General features: G+C 35.0%; 1 protein-coding gene across 1 annotated transcript in view; it reads left to right on the forward strand.

Annotated features, from left to right (window-relative positions):
* LOC127837317 (vacuolar protein sorting-associated protein 52 homolog) overlaps positions 1–16,879 on the forward strand; it is a 34,787-nt gene that overhangs the window by 7,403 nt on the left and 10,505 nt on the right. The window contains exons 3-11 of the mRNA XM_052364278.1: positions 5,118–5,170; positions 5,476–5,551; positions 6,961–7,028; positions 9,200–9,313; positions 9,693–9,754; positions 10,223–10,373; positions 11,077–11,177; positions 15,754–15,886; positions 16,782–16,839. Coding sequence (XP_052220238.1) covers positions 5,118–5,170; positions 5,476–5,551; positions 6,961–7,028; positions 9,200–9,313; positions 9,693–9,754; positions 10,223–10,373; positions 11,077–11,177; positions 15,754–15,886; positions 16,782–16,839 — 816 coding nt within the window. The remainder of the gene's footprint in view (positions 1–5,117; positions 5,171–5,475; positions 5,552–6,960; positions 7,029–9,199; positions 9,314–9,692; positions 9,755–10,222; positions 10,374–11,076; positions 11,178–15,753; positions 15,887–16,781; positions 16,840–16,879) is intronic.

The following is a 16,879-nucleotide window of genomic DNA, read 5'->3' on the forward strand; positions in this document are numbered from 1 at the left end:
TGGGAGGATTCTTTAGATAGCCCTAAAGACATACTATGGCGTACCATTTGGGTTGTAAGTCAAGAAGACCTACAAGTTAAAAAGAGAAATGTACGTCAACGTACAATAATTGTACATCAACATAAATATAAAATACACTTCGAAGTATATATTTGTACGTCAAAGTACAATTTGTACTTCGACATACATGTTTGTACTTCTACGTGCACATTTTCTGAACAGCCAATCAAAACACTAGACTCTTGAGCCGCTTTTCCTTCAGATTTATTCATAATAAATGTTTAAAATCTCTTTTAATTGAGGACAAAATGAATAAAAATATCAGAATGGCAAAAAAAAACACATAGAAGTTTCAAGTATTTAATGCATTAAAATAGATTATATACAAATTTGAAGAAGATTCAATTGTTACCTTTTTAAAATTAAAATTATTCAGCATATTGTGAGTATTTATTGATCATGCGGGGCGGAGTATCACGACCGTCCAGCGCATAACTGTGTAGGAAATTCCCAACTGTAACCAAACAGTTACCAAGCATTAACGGGATAAATAATGTATTATAACCTCCCCGTTGGTCGTATTTTGTGATAACCATAACTTGCATTAGTCAGAGGTTAATTCCGCCACGCCAGGTCAATAAATACGCACAATATCTATGAGTTAGCGGTCGATAGTCGCATAATTTGGTATAAATTATAATAATAATAATGTTTAATAAATACGCACAATATCTATGAGTAAGCGGTCGATGGTCGCATAATTCGGTATAAATAATAATAATAATAATGTTCAATGTCAAATATCTCTAAAAGCAACAGACGTAAGGTGTCTTCTGATTGGCTAACACTCAAGGGTCGGTGAAAATTGTACGTCAAAGTACATTTCTCGTTCTACCTAGAAGGTCTTGTAGACTTTCGACGTCATGGTACGTCATATAGACACTTAGTACTGGTCCTACCCAGGAAACAGTTGGTTTTATCAAATGTCTCAATTCAACTTGACAGCTTGCTAAAGCAGTTGCATTTAGCATACAGTACACTGATTTAACATAATCAAAATCATGTGATGTGTCAAATCAATTTTGATTGACAAATTTGACAGGATTTTTTTAAATCCAATAAGCTTTAGACTGTCAAATAACACACACTACGTATTGAAAGCCATACCTGGAGCTTGCGTCTGTATATCACTGACTTCATCAGAAGAACGATTTCTACTGTTGGGAAACGTTAACGCCATTAATTGTCTTCTTATTTATTATCAATGTATAATTATGTGTAACAGCATAACAACACACTTGTTTCGCAATTAAAATATTTAATAAATACAGATATCTTGCAGGTTTCTAATTTTCTTTCGCAAACTATTGTTGAATAGTTTAAATGTTGTCCCCACTAAAAAACTAGCCATTTTGTAGTTATTCTAAAATCACAGTCTAAACTGCATACACTTAGCTCTATAGTTACAATTGGAATGCAAATATAAGAATGCATCATGTTATATCGTCCATATTTTTTTATTTAAACATTCAAATAACACATAACACAGTACATATATAAAAAGGTATGTGGTATTGTGTGGAGATACAAAACACTTCACATCATTTATTTGCACATTAAATAATAGCTACAAAATAAGTAAAACTTACACACTGTCATCAACCTACATTTCAAGAATATTTACGTAAATGAAATTACAAAGTGGTGTTATTGTATTACCTTTTACAAAATTAACATTGCTGGTTTTGTACTAGCCATCAAACATTTATCATGGATTAACAAGTAACAACCAATTTATTAATTACACAATAGAACGGAAATCATATTAATTGCATTATGCATTTACTAAACAAGCTATTTGCTACTGTTTAGAATTACACTATCTTACTAAAAATGATCACAGGTACTTAGTGCTTTTACATACTTGTGGTAAGTTTTGTATTACTAGTTTGACAATTATCGGCAGACACTTGTCGATATATACAGACAAAATTTGCATTAGAACTTTCAAATTTTTTTAGCATAATTGCCTTCAAATTGTTAATTTAACAACCCTTTGACATTGTTTGCACATCTGATCTTATTATACCATAGCTGATTTTTGGTAATAGATATACATATATAGACTTTTCAAAGTTCTATAAAAGTTCACACATGTTCCATCCAAGTAAACAAACAGAACCAATAAAGATCATCAAAGATAATAACTGTGTGTATAGCTTGGAAATTTTGATAGTTCAGGAATCCCTCCTTTGTTGATTTCTGTAAACCAAAACTGTCAGTTTTGCTGGATAGAATGGCTTGTATGATGCCCAGCTCTTGCCTTGGCAGAACAGCTTCTAAAAATGGAAAACCATCAAATATCTTAAAATTTGATCAATAATGCAGACAATTTATAAATGTCTTGTTTTTTGTTGATTTCGAATCTGGAAGATTTTTAACCTACGATTGTGGTACGAAAATCCAACGGTATCGGATTTTGTGGTTTTAGGCCTTAACTAATTATAGTGATATGTAACCATTCGGGATATCGGTAAAGTGCGAGCAGACGAGGTGTAAATACGTAAAAAATTAAAGCTAAAAGACTAAAAAGTTAGATCGGAATATCTTTAAATTTTGTGAATAAATGTGTTTCTGGTGGATAACAACGACAACTTACCAGAATATTGCTCATGATCACACGTAAAACTTCTTTCTGAGAGCGAATGGAAAATGCGTCACAAATTCTGACAAATAAACAGTAGGGTGTCGTTATTGAAATACTGCGAGAATACTGGAAGAATAGAGATGCCAACTATAATGTTTAAAACAAATAATTTTTTAACAAGCGTTTGTGATTTGTCAGGATAATAATACCAATAAGATATCGAAAAGATCAAAGCAAATAAATTCGACAGAAATCTGAGATTCAGCAATAGATTAAAGACGGGTTATGTTCACCTTAATTGTGTTTGGTAAAGACTGTCACTATATGTAGTGAACCAGTCTTCGGCTTATACCCACTGAAGAAGAGCATTCAGGGGAGATAATTGAGTAATGACTTAATTCTGGAATGGTTGCGAAGAAAAACAAATAATGCGAGGATATTTAGTGCGATTCGCTACACAATTATGATGTCATTGATATAATTTTTCCTGAGGTATGTATTTACATGTGATTTAGCATATGTCAAAGTGTTTTTGATTTGTTCCAGGCCATAAATAGCATCGCGAAAATATATGTCGCGTGGCAAATTTTTTTGAGACGTATCCATCACAGGTGGTTAGCGTGTGGCTATGATATTAATTAGTGAAAACATCATTTTGAATGATAAATAATCATATTATAACGAAAAATTAACTTTTCTGAAAAAAAATATTTCACTATCAAATATATATATAACAAGGTATGCAACTCAAAATCAGCCCAAAACGGGGTGCATCGCTTTGAACAGCCATATCTTCATCAATTGTGCAGCGATTTTCACGATCTCGGTCTTATTCAACGCAGAAATGAATTTCCTTTCTGGAAATGTATATGTCTTGCAATATTTTTACAAATGCTGGGTCAACTTTTAAGAAATAACACGATACACAACACGCATGACCCAGTTGACAGTGATCATGTATTCTTTATGAATGAAATCTCCAGTTGTAAAGACACACCTCCGCATTGGACCAATGAAATCACTCGTATGTTTAAAATGTTAGTTAGATGAAATGTATGTAAACAAAGGTTTCAAACGGCGCTGGACAGTTAGTCTTGATGCAGAATGTAACGACAAGAACGGTAATAATGTTTTTTCATACGTTTTATTGAATTATGGTATCGAACTACACGAACTTTATAGGGAAGTTACCCTTTACTCCGTGAAGATTTCAGTCTTAAAGACAGCATGATCACTGTCAACTGGGTCATGCGTGTTGTGTATCGTGTTATTTCTTAAAAGTTGACCCAGCATTTGTAAAAATATTGCAAGACATATACATTTCCAGAAAGGAAATTCATTTCTGCGTTGAATAAGACCGAGATCGTGAAAATCGCTGCAAAATTGATGAAGATATGGCTGTTCAAAGCGATGCACCCCGTTTTGGGCTGATTTTGAGTTGCATACCTTGTTATATATATATTTGATAGTGAAATATTTTTTTTCAGAAAAGTTAATTTTTCGTTATAATATGATTATTTATCATTCAAAATGATGTCTTCACTAATTAATAGCATAGCCACACGCTAACCACCTGTGGTATCCATATGTGGTATTCTTATGTAATTTTATGTCTAAATTCCCATATGTATGAACGGTCAACGCCCGCTTCGCCGGCTTTTGCCCGTATTACACGATTATGGTGTATAGAGCGTTTAAAGAAACAAAAACAAGATTTTCTTTATTAATGCAAATAATGCAGCAATAAATGCTTTACCTTCAAATCTGTATTTTATTCTTGTTTGATCCATATAAAAAAAAATTATTTACAGCATGTTTAACTACTCAATGCATCCACTACGCGCGTTGTATCAAGATGTCACATCTGGAAAGGGAGAGCACTTGATTGCAATAGGCATCAGGGCCAACTTAACTTAAAAATTTGATTCACTGAATTAGTAAAATATTAGATATAATAAACATTCAATCTGAATGGGTTTTTTTTCACTGAACACGCATATATTGCCTTACGTCATCTCAAGTCAGCCTGTTTTGAATGTAAACAAAATGATTGATATCAGGGAATCATACAAAACATGCATTATCTCTATGTCAAGATATATTTTGTAAATTTCTGTGATATGTTTGAACCAAATCTGACTGTGAATTCAATAATATTTATCATATTTGTAAAATGTTGTTATATATCAATATTAAAATACACTGACTACCACCGGGCATAGTTTTATACTAAATCATATACCTGATAAGCCAATCGCTGTAAATCAGCAAATTTGGTTTAGGAAATTTCTATTTGGCCACAGCCTTTTCTTCATATAACCAAACAAATAATACCAAGGTATACACATGTACACTTGTTGTCAATTATGGTAAAGTAGACTAGGGCCATTTTCAGCTCGGGATAGCGCATTTACCTGCTTAGTGGAGTGACTGATTTAAATTAATTTGATTTGTTCATTTACATTCACAGTTCACATTCAGGAGAATCTGGAAGATGAAATCGTAAAGGAAGCCTTAAAGACAGTGAGTAGTGTGACCAGTGTACATCATGGATCAAAAGATGTATTGTACAAAAGGGCTGCAGATAATCTTACCATCTAGAGTATTATGTTGAGGCTATTTAACCATATGCTACATGTATATTATCTGTTTAATAACCATGTTATATTTTGATAAGTTTGTTTAACAATGTTATTCTCTGATAAGGACATGTTGCATGTGATATGTTGGTGTCTAGTCTGTTTAACCATGTGATTTTCTGATAAGGACATTTAGCATGTGTAATTTTGTTATGCTGCATTATATTTATCATACTTTATTTTGTATAGGGTGTAGATCTGCGCCAGTACTCGAGACAGATCGAGTCAGAATTGCTGCAAGTTGAGAATGCCTCCATTCAGGACTGTATCCTTTACCATACAAATGATTAAAATTTTAAAAACATACATTTAATCTTGGATTTAGGTGGGTCATTTAATGAGCATTTACTAATGAAATTTCAAATTCTTGTTTAAAATGCATACACCAAGAAGTTGCAGAAGAAATGTATTATGCTGAATGTATTGGCCCCTTCTAATACCCCATCCGTCACTATCTTTGATTTGTGCAAATAAATGTTTACCTTAAAATAGCCTAGTTATAATGCTCCAGTAATCCATATAATTTTATTTAAAAGCTTAAATCAGAATCAAATGTTAATTTTTATTTAAATTTGCAAGTGTTAAACAAAAGAAGTATTTTAATTTTCATAAATGTGTCTTTCATCATTTAATCTTCCTTTCATTTGATGCAATACAAATACTGTCTGATTTGTTGACAACCATAACTTTTTGCACTAGTCTACTTTAACGCTCGATACAGGCATTGATAGATGAACTTTTAACAAGCCACTATTTTACTTGCATTTTTTAAACATTATATATAGACCTCTGTAGACATTTATGTTTTGTGTGCTGTAATCATAGGTTCTTTAGCATCTGTATGTGTTAAGCAAACAAAATTATCAGCAAGCTACAAACATTAAACTTAAGGTTGCCTCTTTCAAATATAATGAAATATTATTTTGTTCGGTATGTCAAGTATTTCCTTAACACTGAATCCTGTCAAACTCTTATGATTCTGTTTACATTTTAATAACAATGTTTCTTAACAAAAAGCTTATCATTTTCCTAGCTGATTGTACTCATTAGTTATTTAAATGCTAGAGCATTTCAAAATAATTAAAATAGTCATGAGGCTTATTCATGAATGTGATACAGCTTGTATGATTGTGAAATACCCTGTACAATTTTGAAATAACCTATACGATTGTAAAATAGCCTATAGGCTATAGATATGATTGTAAAATAGTGTGTACAATTTGAAATAGCGTGTATCATTGTTGAAATATAATTTTCAATGTCATAATAGTCTTGTGGAATAGACTGTATGGTTGTGAAATGTCCTGTAAGATTGTAAAAATAACCTGTAATATTTTGGAAATAATCTGTATGATTGTGAAATAGCCTGTAAGATTGTAAAATAGCCTGTAAGTGTGAAATAGCCTGTAAGTTTTAAAATAGCCTGTACGATTGTAAAATAACCTGTACAAGTGTGAAATAGCCTGTGAGATTGTAAAATAGCCTGTAAGATTGTGAAATAACCTGTACAAGTGTGAAATGGCCAATACTATTGTGAAATTGCCTGTACGATTGTGAACAGGCCTACAACTGTGAAATATCCCAAAATTGGCTTTAAATCAGTAGTGTAGAAAAGACCTGCCAGCTATGCATTTTTTTAGGTGCTACCCACATTTGTCCTTGACCCCTGCCAAGATATTAAGGAGAGCGAAAACATTGCCAGTCTTCATACTCAGATAGCAGCCTGTGACACTATACTAGAGGTGGGTAACATGAATTCTATTGGTAGATTATACTTACAAGAACACTTTTCAAATCCGTTAAAAATAAGTACAAATGTCTGATGATATATTTAATGTGAAATTTTGATACTACTTTTTAGCTCACCTGAGCACAACGTGCTCATGGTGAGCTTTTGTGATCGCCTTTTGTCCATTGTGCGTTGTGCGGCGTCAACATTTGCCTTGTTAACTCTCTAGAGGGCACATTTATTATCCAATCTTCATGAAATTTTGTCAGAAGATTGGTCTCAAGGGGGCGGGGCATTTTTCCTAATATGACTTTAGTAAAACCTTGTTAATACTCAAGAGGCCGCATTTATTTTCCGATCTTAATGAAACTTGCTCAGAAGATTTGTCCCAATGATATCTTGGATGAGTTCTAAAATGGTAACCTTTGCTTGAAAAACATGGCTGCTAAGGGGCGGGGCATTTTTCCTTATATGGCTATATATGGCTATAGTAAAATCTTGTTAATACTCTAGAGGCCACATTTATCGTCCAATCTTCATGAAACTTGGTCAGAAGATTTATCCCGATAATATCTTGGACGAGTTTGAAAATGATGCCGGTTGGTTGATAAACATGGCCGTCTGGGGGCGGGGCATATTTCCTTACATGGCTATAGTAAAACCTTGTTAACACTCTAGAGGCCACATTTATTGTCCAATCTTTATGAAATTTGGTCAGAAGATTTGTCTTATTAATATTTTGGATGAGTTTGAAAATGGTTACGTTTGATTGAAAAACATGGCTTCCAAGGGGCGGGGCATTTTTCCTTATATGGCTATAGTAAAATCTTGTTAACAATCTAGAGGCCACATTTATAGTCATATCTTCATGAAACTCAGTCAGAAGATTCATCCCAAAAATATCTTGAATGAGTTGAAAAATGATGCCGGTTGGTTGAAAAACATGGCCACCACAGGGGCAGGGCATTTTTCCTTATATGGCTATGGTAAAACCTTGTTAAAACTCTAGAGGTCACATTTATTTTGTGATCATTATAAAACTTGGTCAGAAGATTTGTCCTAATGATGTCTTGAATGAGTTAGAAAATGGTTATGGTTGCTTTAAAAACATGGCCACCAGGGGGCGGGGCATTTTTCCTTATAATATGGCTATAGTAAAACCTTGTTAACACTCTAGAGGCCACATTTATTGGCCAGTCTTCATGAAATTTGGTCAGAAGATTGGTCTCAATGATATCTTGGATTGGTTTGAAAATAATTATGTTTGCTTGAAAAACATGGCTTCCAAGGGGCGGGGCAATTTTCCTTATATGGCTATAGTAAAAGCTTGTTAACACTCTAGAGGCCACATTTACTGTCTGATCTTCATGAAACTTGGTCAGGATATTCATCCCTATAATATCTTGGAAGAGTTCAAAAGTGATGCCGGTTGGTTGAAAAACATGGCTGCCAGGGGGCGGGGCATTTTTCCTTATATGGCTATAGTAAAACCTTTTTAACACTCTAGAGGCCACATTTATTTTCCGATCTTCATGAAACTTGGTCAGAAGATTTGTCCCAATAATATCTTGTTATTTCAGGTGAGCAACTTTGGGCCTTTCAGGCCCTCTTGATTATCAATATCTTTACTTTCCGATTCATGTTCTTTTTTTGCCCAGGAAATGGCTGGTAGGATTGACCATTTGGCCTATCAAATGAACCTTTTGTCTGACTACTTACATTTGATCAGAACCAATTTGGTAATTTTTACCATATGGCTATTTTATTGGTTTTTATAAGAATGCTTTCAGTAAAATAGTTTGTGTTCATCAAAATGTGTCAGTTTGTAGCCATTGGCTAATTTGGCGAATGGAAAATTAAGCCTTGCACCTTGTACCTGTGATTTTTTAGGCATAATTATTTTTTCCTCAAAGTCAAAGTTTTTAAGATGTGTTTATTGTTGGTGTCAAAGTTATTGCAATGTATTTCATGTGCATTTAAGTTTTTACTATGTGTTTCATGTGCATCAAAGTTCTCACATGTTTCATGTGTGTCATAGTTCTCTCAATGTGTGTTTTCATGTGCATCTAAAGTTCTCACAGCCTGTTTCATGTGCATTTAATTTCTCACGACCTGTTTCAAGTGTGTAATAGTTGTCACAATGTGTGTTTTCATCTGAGTCAAAGTTGTCAGTGTGTGTTTCAGCGTATGGAGCAGATGCTGAATGGTTTCCAGTCAGACCTGAGCAGTATCAGCACAGAGATCCAGTCCCTGCAGGAACAGAGTGTGGCCATGAACGTTAAACTCAAGAACAGACAGGTAAGGTGCAGTTGTAGGGTCAACAAGTATGTTTGTTTTAAATGTGTATGTCAATACATGAACTTTTTTGCTTAAGGGAAGAGGTTTTTTAGGTCAGTTGTAGCTAAAATAGATAGACAGAGTCTCTGGTTTGGGTTCCGGACTGTGCTCACAACATGTTACGGTCAGAAACTTTATGATTCTTATTTGATTAGAAGCTGCAGAATAATTTGACCTTTTAAGGGAATATTTTGTACATGTAGACTATAGCCTTTGTCTGATGGCCTTAACTGTTGTTTACTTACCCTGATAAACTAGTATGTTTTCATCTAAAAACAAATATACTACTAGTGAGATGAGCGTTTCAGTACCAATAAGACCCTCTTGTTTAATGTTTCAGTCCATACGTGGAGAGTTGAGCCAGTTTGTGGATGAAATGGTCATACCTGAAAGCATGATCAAGTAAGTCATAAGCAATTATGAGTGAGGGCAATCTCAAAATTGTTCCCCATTGCCTATTGTGGTTTGATGATAATGAGTAGTTTGTGGCCATTTTTTTGGAAAAAGAAAAACAAATCAACCTGAACTTTTTATGTCCCCCACCACTTTAGTGGGGGACATATTGTTTTTGCCCTGTCTGTTGGTTTGTTGCTTTGTTTGTTTGTTTGTTTGTGCAAACTTTAACATTTGCATTATCTTTTGCAATATTGAAGATAGCAACTTCATATTTGGCATGCATGTGTATCTCATGGAGCTGCACATTTTTAGTGGTGAAAGGTCAAGGTCATCCTTCAAGGTCAAAGGTCAAATATATGGGGACATAGTGTTTCACAAACACATCGCTTGTTGTATTTAAGGATGGTTAACAATCTTTTATGAGCAGATGTCTAGCAGAATCATGATTGAATCAAATACAAAACGTCATTCAAGGCACATCCTGGACACACCTGTGACAGAGCGAGAGTTCCTAGAGCAGCTACATGAGCTCAACCACAAGATCAACTTCGTCAAGGAGCAGTCATTCAGGGACGCCAAGTCCAGCCTTGATGTCAGAGACATTCTGGAAAAACTCAAGATGAAGGTCAAACATTTGTGTACTTTTTCATGGATTTTGGGTCCTTTATAAAGACTGCCTGTTCCCATATTCACCAATCTATGCTTAGACTTAAATACAAAGTGTACACTTAGACCCTAGGCAAATACTTCAGAGTTTGAAAATATACAGGCTTCAAATGTTGCTTAAATAAATTGGGCCTTCATATGTGAAAAGGGGGTTTAAGGTATGTGCGTGAAGTGTTGTCCAAGATTAGCCTGTGCAGTCTGCACAGGCTAATCTGCGATGCCACTTTGCGCAAGCAATTAAACCCCCTTTTCACAGAGTACAGTCCAATAGTTCTAAATACGGAATTGTTTTGTTATAGGTGTTAAATTTGAACTCATATTGAACTGCATTACACTATTAAAAAATTACAGTTTAAAAAATATTTTCTAATTTTAGACTGAAATTGATTGTTGAATGCAAGCACTGGCCACTATCAGTTTTTAAAGCGTACTTTTAGGAATGGTAGACTATCACATATATTAAAGTTTTTAATTTTAATTGATCAGTTTAATGATGATGACTATTGATAAACCTAATTAGATTCTGATTAGAATGCAAATGATGTCCGTCTCTACAGTTTGTCGAAATAACCTTCTTAGTTAAGTCTGTCAAAGACATCGGAGACACTCTTCAGAAATGAAAGCACTAAGTAAAAAATAGATCTTTCTTTCCCTTTTTCTAGGCTATAGCAAAGATACGAGAGTTTCTGCTGCAGAAGATTAACTCATTTAAAAAACCAATGGCCAACTACCAGATACCACAAAACACAATGCTGAAATTTAGGTGAGGATTATAGAATTATCGGTGTGTTGATAAGGATATGTTTATCTTTGAAAGCTTTATTTAATGGTTCCACCATCTGCATAAAGAGCTCAGTGAAACTGGCTTCATGTTGTTTAACATGTATTTACCTTTTTGATTGAAGAATATATCCAGTCATTTTTACATTAAGAAGGATTATTAATTTGCAAATACTTTTAACCAATACAACCGTAAAACTTACCATGACCTTCATGCATTATAATAACTGATACCCATTTTATGCATTTTAGTTGCCTTACTCAATCCTAGTTAAATCTAGAGGGCTTTTTTTCTTGATTTGGGGAAAGACACTGGCCTTCCATTTTGGGTGAAAAAGAAAAAAGGGGGGGGGGGGAGACATTTCCCAAAGTTGGCTTGACATATGGGGAAAATGTATCATTTTGAAGAAATTTTCTTAGGAGAAGGGGCCTTGCTAAAGAAGGAACAAAGGCTTGATCTATTAGAAAGTACCCACCATTATTTTGGTTGGAAAATTATTTATATTTAAGCCATGCTCTGGGATAACTGTGCAGTCTGTCTTAATGGGCACCTTTCCAAATATAATCTAATGTATTATTTTCTTAATCAGCATCATTTCACTGAGCTACATGCACATTTTTAGGTAGGCTTTCCATGCTTTAAAAAAAAAATAAAAAAATTTCAAAACCACCCCACGCTCGGCTTTTGTCCAGTTTATTTGCACCCTAGGGTATATGACAGTTCCATAATTCATCCAGATTTTCAAATATGGGCATGCAGTTGGTGTGTACAGATGCAGTAAAGGTGTTAAAATTTTAAACAAGATGAAATAAGTATTCTTTTACAGACAATAATTTTGTATAACTTGTTATACCCCCACAAACGAAGTTTAGGGGGGTATATAGGAGTGAGCTTGTCTGTCGGTCTGTCGGTCGGTGCGTATTAAAGGGATCTTTTCACGGTTTGGTAAATTGACAAAATTGAAAAAAAGTTGTTTCAGATTCGCAAATTTTTTCGTTTTAGTTATGATATTTGTGAGGAAACAGTATTAATGAACATTTACCATAGTCCAATATCCATTATATGTATCTTTTGACGATTTGAAAACCTAAAAATTATAAAGCGTTGCAATGCGAAACGATTGAATAATTTGGAGAGTTCTGTTGTTGTCGTTTAAATTTACGAAACTACGAAGATTGCTTATATAAGGTATAAAATACTTATTATGTGTATACTTGGCTGAATAGCCGAGAGGGCTAATGCCTTTTTACTTCAGACTTACTCCAGGACTCTGGTGGTCACTGGTTCGAGACCTGGTACTGGCTACTTTTTATACGCCCGTATAAATACGGGACGTATTATGTGAAACCCCGCGGCGGGCAGCGGGCGGAAGGCATCACTTTGTCCGGACTCTAATTCAAATTGTATTCATCCGATCTTCACCAAACTTGGTCAGCAGTTGCATCTAGTTGATATCTAGGCCAAGTTCGAATATGGGTCATGCCGGGTCAAAAACTAGGTCATAGGGTCAATAAGTGCATTTTCAAAGGGGCCACTTTGTCCGGACTCTATTTCAAATTGTATTCATCCGATCTTCACCAAACTTGGTCAGCAGTTGCATCTAGTTGATATATAGGCCAAGTTCGAATATGGGTCATGCCGGGTCAAAAACTAGGTCATAGGGTCAATTAGTGCATTTTCAACGGCGCCACTTTGTCCGGACTCTAATTCAAATTGTATTCATCCGATCTTCACCAAACTTGGTCAGAAGTTGTATCTAGACAATATCTAGGTCAAGTTCGAATATGGGTCATGCTGGGTCAAAAACTAGGTCACAGGGTCACTTAGTGCATTTCAAGCATTTAGCATGGTGTCCACTCTCGAATTGAAGTAGTTTTCATCCAATCTTCACCAAACTTGGTCAGAAGTTGTATCTAGACAGTATTTAGGTCAAGTTGGAATATGGGTCATTCCAGGTCAAAAACTAGGTCACAGGGTCACTTAAACCATTTCAAGCATTTAGCAAGTGCTCTCTAATTGAAGTAGTTTTCATCCGATCTTCACCAACTTTGGTCAGAAGTTGTGTCTAGACAATATCTACATGTAGGTCAAGTTCAAATATGGGTCTTGCCAGGTTAAAAACTAGGTCACGAGGTCCCGTAGTGCATTTCAAGCATTTAGCATGGTGTCTGCTCTCTAATTGAAGTAGTTTTCATCAGATCTTCACCAACTTTGGTCAGAAGTTGTGTCTAGATGATATGTAGGTCAAGTTCAAATATGGGTCATGGTAAAGTTATCAAGTTGTCCAAAGTCTTAAAACGGGCGTATCTTGTGACAGTTTGGCACTCTTGTTTTTCCTTGTTTTAATTTTATTCTTGATTTTTTACTGGAGCTTTTAAGATCCAATGTTTACATTTATCAATATAAAGCATTTAATGACAACCTTCAAAATATGCCAAAATCTATGAACAGGCCCCTTTAAGTGCCCCCTCTCTATTTCAAGTAGTTTTCATCCGATCTTCACCAAACTTGGTCAAAAGTTGTATCTACATTATGTCTAGGCCATGTTCGAACATGGGCCTTGTCGGGTCAAAAACAAGGTCACGGGGTCACTAAGTGCGTTTTAAACATTCAGCTTGTTGTCCGCTCTCTAATTCAAGTAGTTTTCATCCGATCTTCACCAAACTTGGTCAGAAGTTGTATCTAGATGATCTTAAGGCCAAGTTCGAACATGGGCCTTGCCGGTTCCAAAACTAGGTCACGGGGTCACTAAGTACGTTTTTACACACTGAGCATGGTGTCCGCTCTATATTTCAAGTAGTTTAAATCCAATCTTAACCACACATGGTCAGAAGTTGTAACGAGATGATGTGTAGGTCAAGTTCGAACATGGGCCATGCCGGATCAAAAACTAGGTCACAGGGTCACTTAGTGCGTTTTAAACATTCAGCATGTTGTCCGCTCTCTAATTCAAGTAGTTTTTATCCAATCTTCAAAAAAATTGGTCAGAAGTTGTATCTTGATAATGTCTAGAGCAAGTTAGAATATGGGTCATGCCGGGTCAAAAACAAGGTCACGGGGTCACTTAGGGCATTTTAATCATCACAATGTTGTCCGCTCTCTAATTCAAGTAGTTTTCATCCAATCTTCACCAAACTTGGGCAGAAGTTGTATCTAGATGATGTCTAGGTCAAGTTTGAATATGGGTCATGCCGGGTCAAAAACTAGGTCACGGGTTATCTTAGTGCATTTTAAACCTCACCATGTTGTCCGCTCTCTAATTCAACTAGTTTTCATCCAATCCTCACCAAACTTGGTCACAAGTTGTATCTAAATGATCTCTAGGACAAGTTTGAACATGGGCCATTCCGGGCCTAAAACTAGGTCACGGGGTCACTTAGTGCTTTTTTTAACATTCAGCATGGTGTCCGCTCTCTAATTCAAGTAGTTTACATCCGATCTTCACCAAACTTGGTCAGAAGTTTTATGGAGATGATCTTAAGGCCAAGTTAGAACATGGGCCTTTCTGGGTCAAAAACTAGGTCAAGGGGTCACTTAGTGCGTTTTAAAAATTGAGAATGGTGTCCGCTGTTTTTTGTGAAGACGACATGCAAAATATTATGTGTCAATGCGGCATGTGGGGGTTTTCGTCACGTCTGTGACAAAGCTCTAGTTATCTATGGAAGAGCGTCATGAAATGTAAGTGGTTTCAGCCAAGTAGAAATTGGGTTGGTAAAAAACAAGTATATGTATCATAAAATTCAAAATAGTATCATTTAAGAAATATTTTGAACTTAGTATTTATAGATACACTATATGCGGCAAAAATACCAAGAAATAGAGAGATTTACCGTTTACTTTTTGAAATAAAAATGCAACATGCATGAATCGTTTTTTCAGCAGTAAATCACCCACTTCAGCCATAACGTTGTTTTAATTAAAAAAATTGAAGAATGTTCATAAAAATTTCAACATAATTAACAATAAACATAGCTTATATGCTATATTAAATCAAATTACGTTAGAAAAGAAATTAAAGTATGCTATGTCGGCAGGATTGGAACCTGCTTGGGAAGATCCCAAAAGATTTCTAGTCCATCGCCTTAGCCACTCGGCCACGACAACTTTACATTAGTGCAAGCTTAAATTATATATACATGTAAATAAGTAAACAGTTAAAAAGGCTCTGCAAGCTTTGTAGAAATCGCGAAATCGTATTTTTCAGATGATATTTGGATCAAAGTCAATATTTATTGTGAAAATACTGTATTATAAAGGAATTATGTAAACATATATCAAAATTCGAAGTTTGAAAAAATTAAAATTCATTTCTCGGAAATAACCGATCATTGAAGATTGGCAATGATCGTAAAATAAATCGCGGGAAATCATTACGGGTGCTCTACCTTAATTGGATTTTTGTTTCGGAGAGACATCTTTTAAACGAAAATTTCCATAAAAGTTGGAAGTGTCATCCCTGATTAGCCTATGCAGACTGCACAGGCTAATCTGGGACCACACGTTAAGCACATGCATTAAGTTTTCACAGGTTCATTTATATTTCTTTTCTGGCGTTAAGGTTTTTCAATGAGTTCCTCCTGGCCAATGAGCGTCACGTTGCCAAGGAGGTGAGGGATGAGTATGTGGACACAATGAGCAAGATCTATTACTCCTACTTCAAGGGCTACCAGAGTCGACTCATGAAACTGCAGGTGAAGTATCATACTGTGCATTGGCGAAATTTTGGTGGGAATATATTTGTATTTCATTATTTGCAGTCTTTAATGAAACTGCAGGTGATGTCTTATAATGTGGATTCAATTCAGCCTCACTCTTGGAAAACAGGGCTTAATGCATCTGCATGCTGGGAAATTTGTCATCTGCTAAAATGTCGTCTGCATAATTTCTAAAATTAGCATTTTCTTCGATTTTTTTGAAATAATACTATCAGAATAGCAAACAGTTTGGATCCTGATGAGACGCCACGTTCTGTGGCGTCTCATCTGGATCCAAACTGTTTGCATAGGCCTTCAAAATTCGGTTCCCGCACTGAAAGGGTTAATGCATCTGCATAAAGGGTCATTCAAGATTCTGGGACAAAACTTTACGCACATGCATTAAGTGCTGTTTTCCCACCTCATTTAAATGTCTTGACATGAAATTAAGTGGATTCTTTAAATAAAGCATTTTTATTAGATCTTTAAATGGTAAAAAAAAAATGTCTGATATAAGACTTTGGACATAAATGTTTGTTAAACATTTCATCTTGTGGTTGATTGTACACAGAAAAATCAACAAAAATAAGTGTTTGCCAAATAATATTAATGTTGATTTGACAGTAGATACAGCTGACATTTGTTATATTGAACTCTCAATGTTTTGGATTGGTTGAAGTTGACAGAATTTTCAGACTTCTCTCCAGCCTATTTAATATAAAATAAATATATGATGCCTGGAATGTTTTAACAGTAATTACTATGTGGAGTCTGTCTAGATATGTTTCAACGGGTAGATATGTTTGATGGTGAGCATGAAGCTGTGCCATCTTAATTTAGAAAGGTTTTTAATGAATTTCTTAAATTTGATATATCTGTTTTTATTTTGCAGTTTGAGGAGTTAGCAACGAAAGAGGACTTGATGGCTGTCGATGAAACCACTAAGAAAGATATCCTTTCTGTTTGTTTGAACAGGAGAAGTACTATAAT

This window comes from Dreissena polymorpha, chromosome 7 (genome assembly GCF_020536995.1).
Source record: "Dreissena polymorpha isolate Duluth1 chromosome 7, UMN_Dpol_1.0, whole genome shotgun sequence".
NCBI lineage: Eukaryota > Metazoa > Mollusca > Bivalvia > Myida > Dreissenidae > Dreissena > Dreissena polymorpha.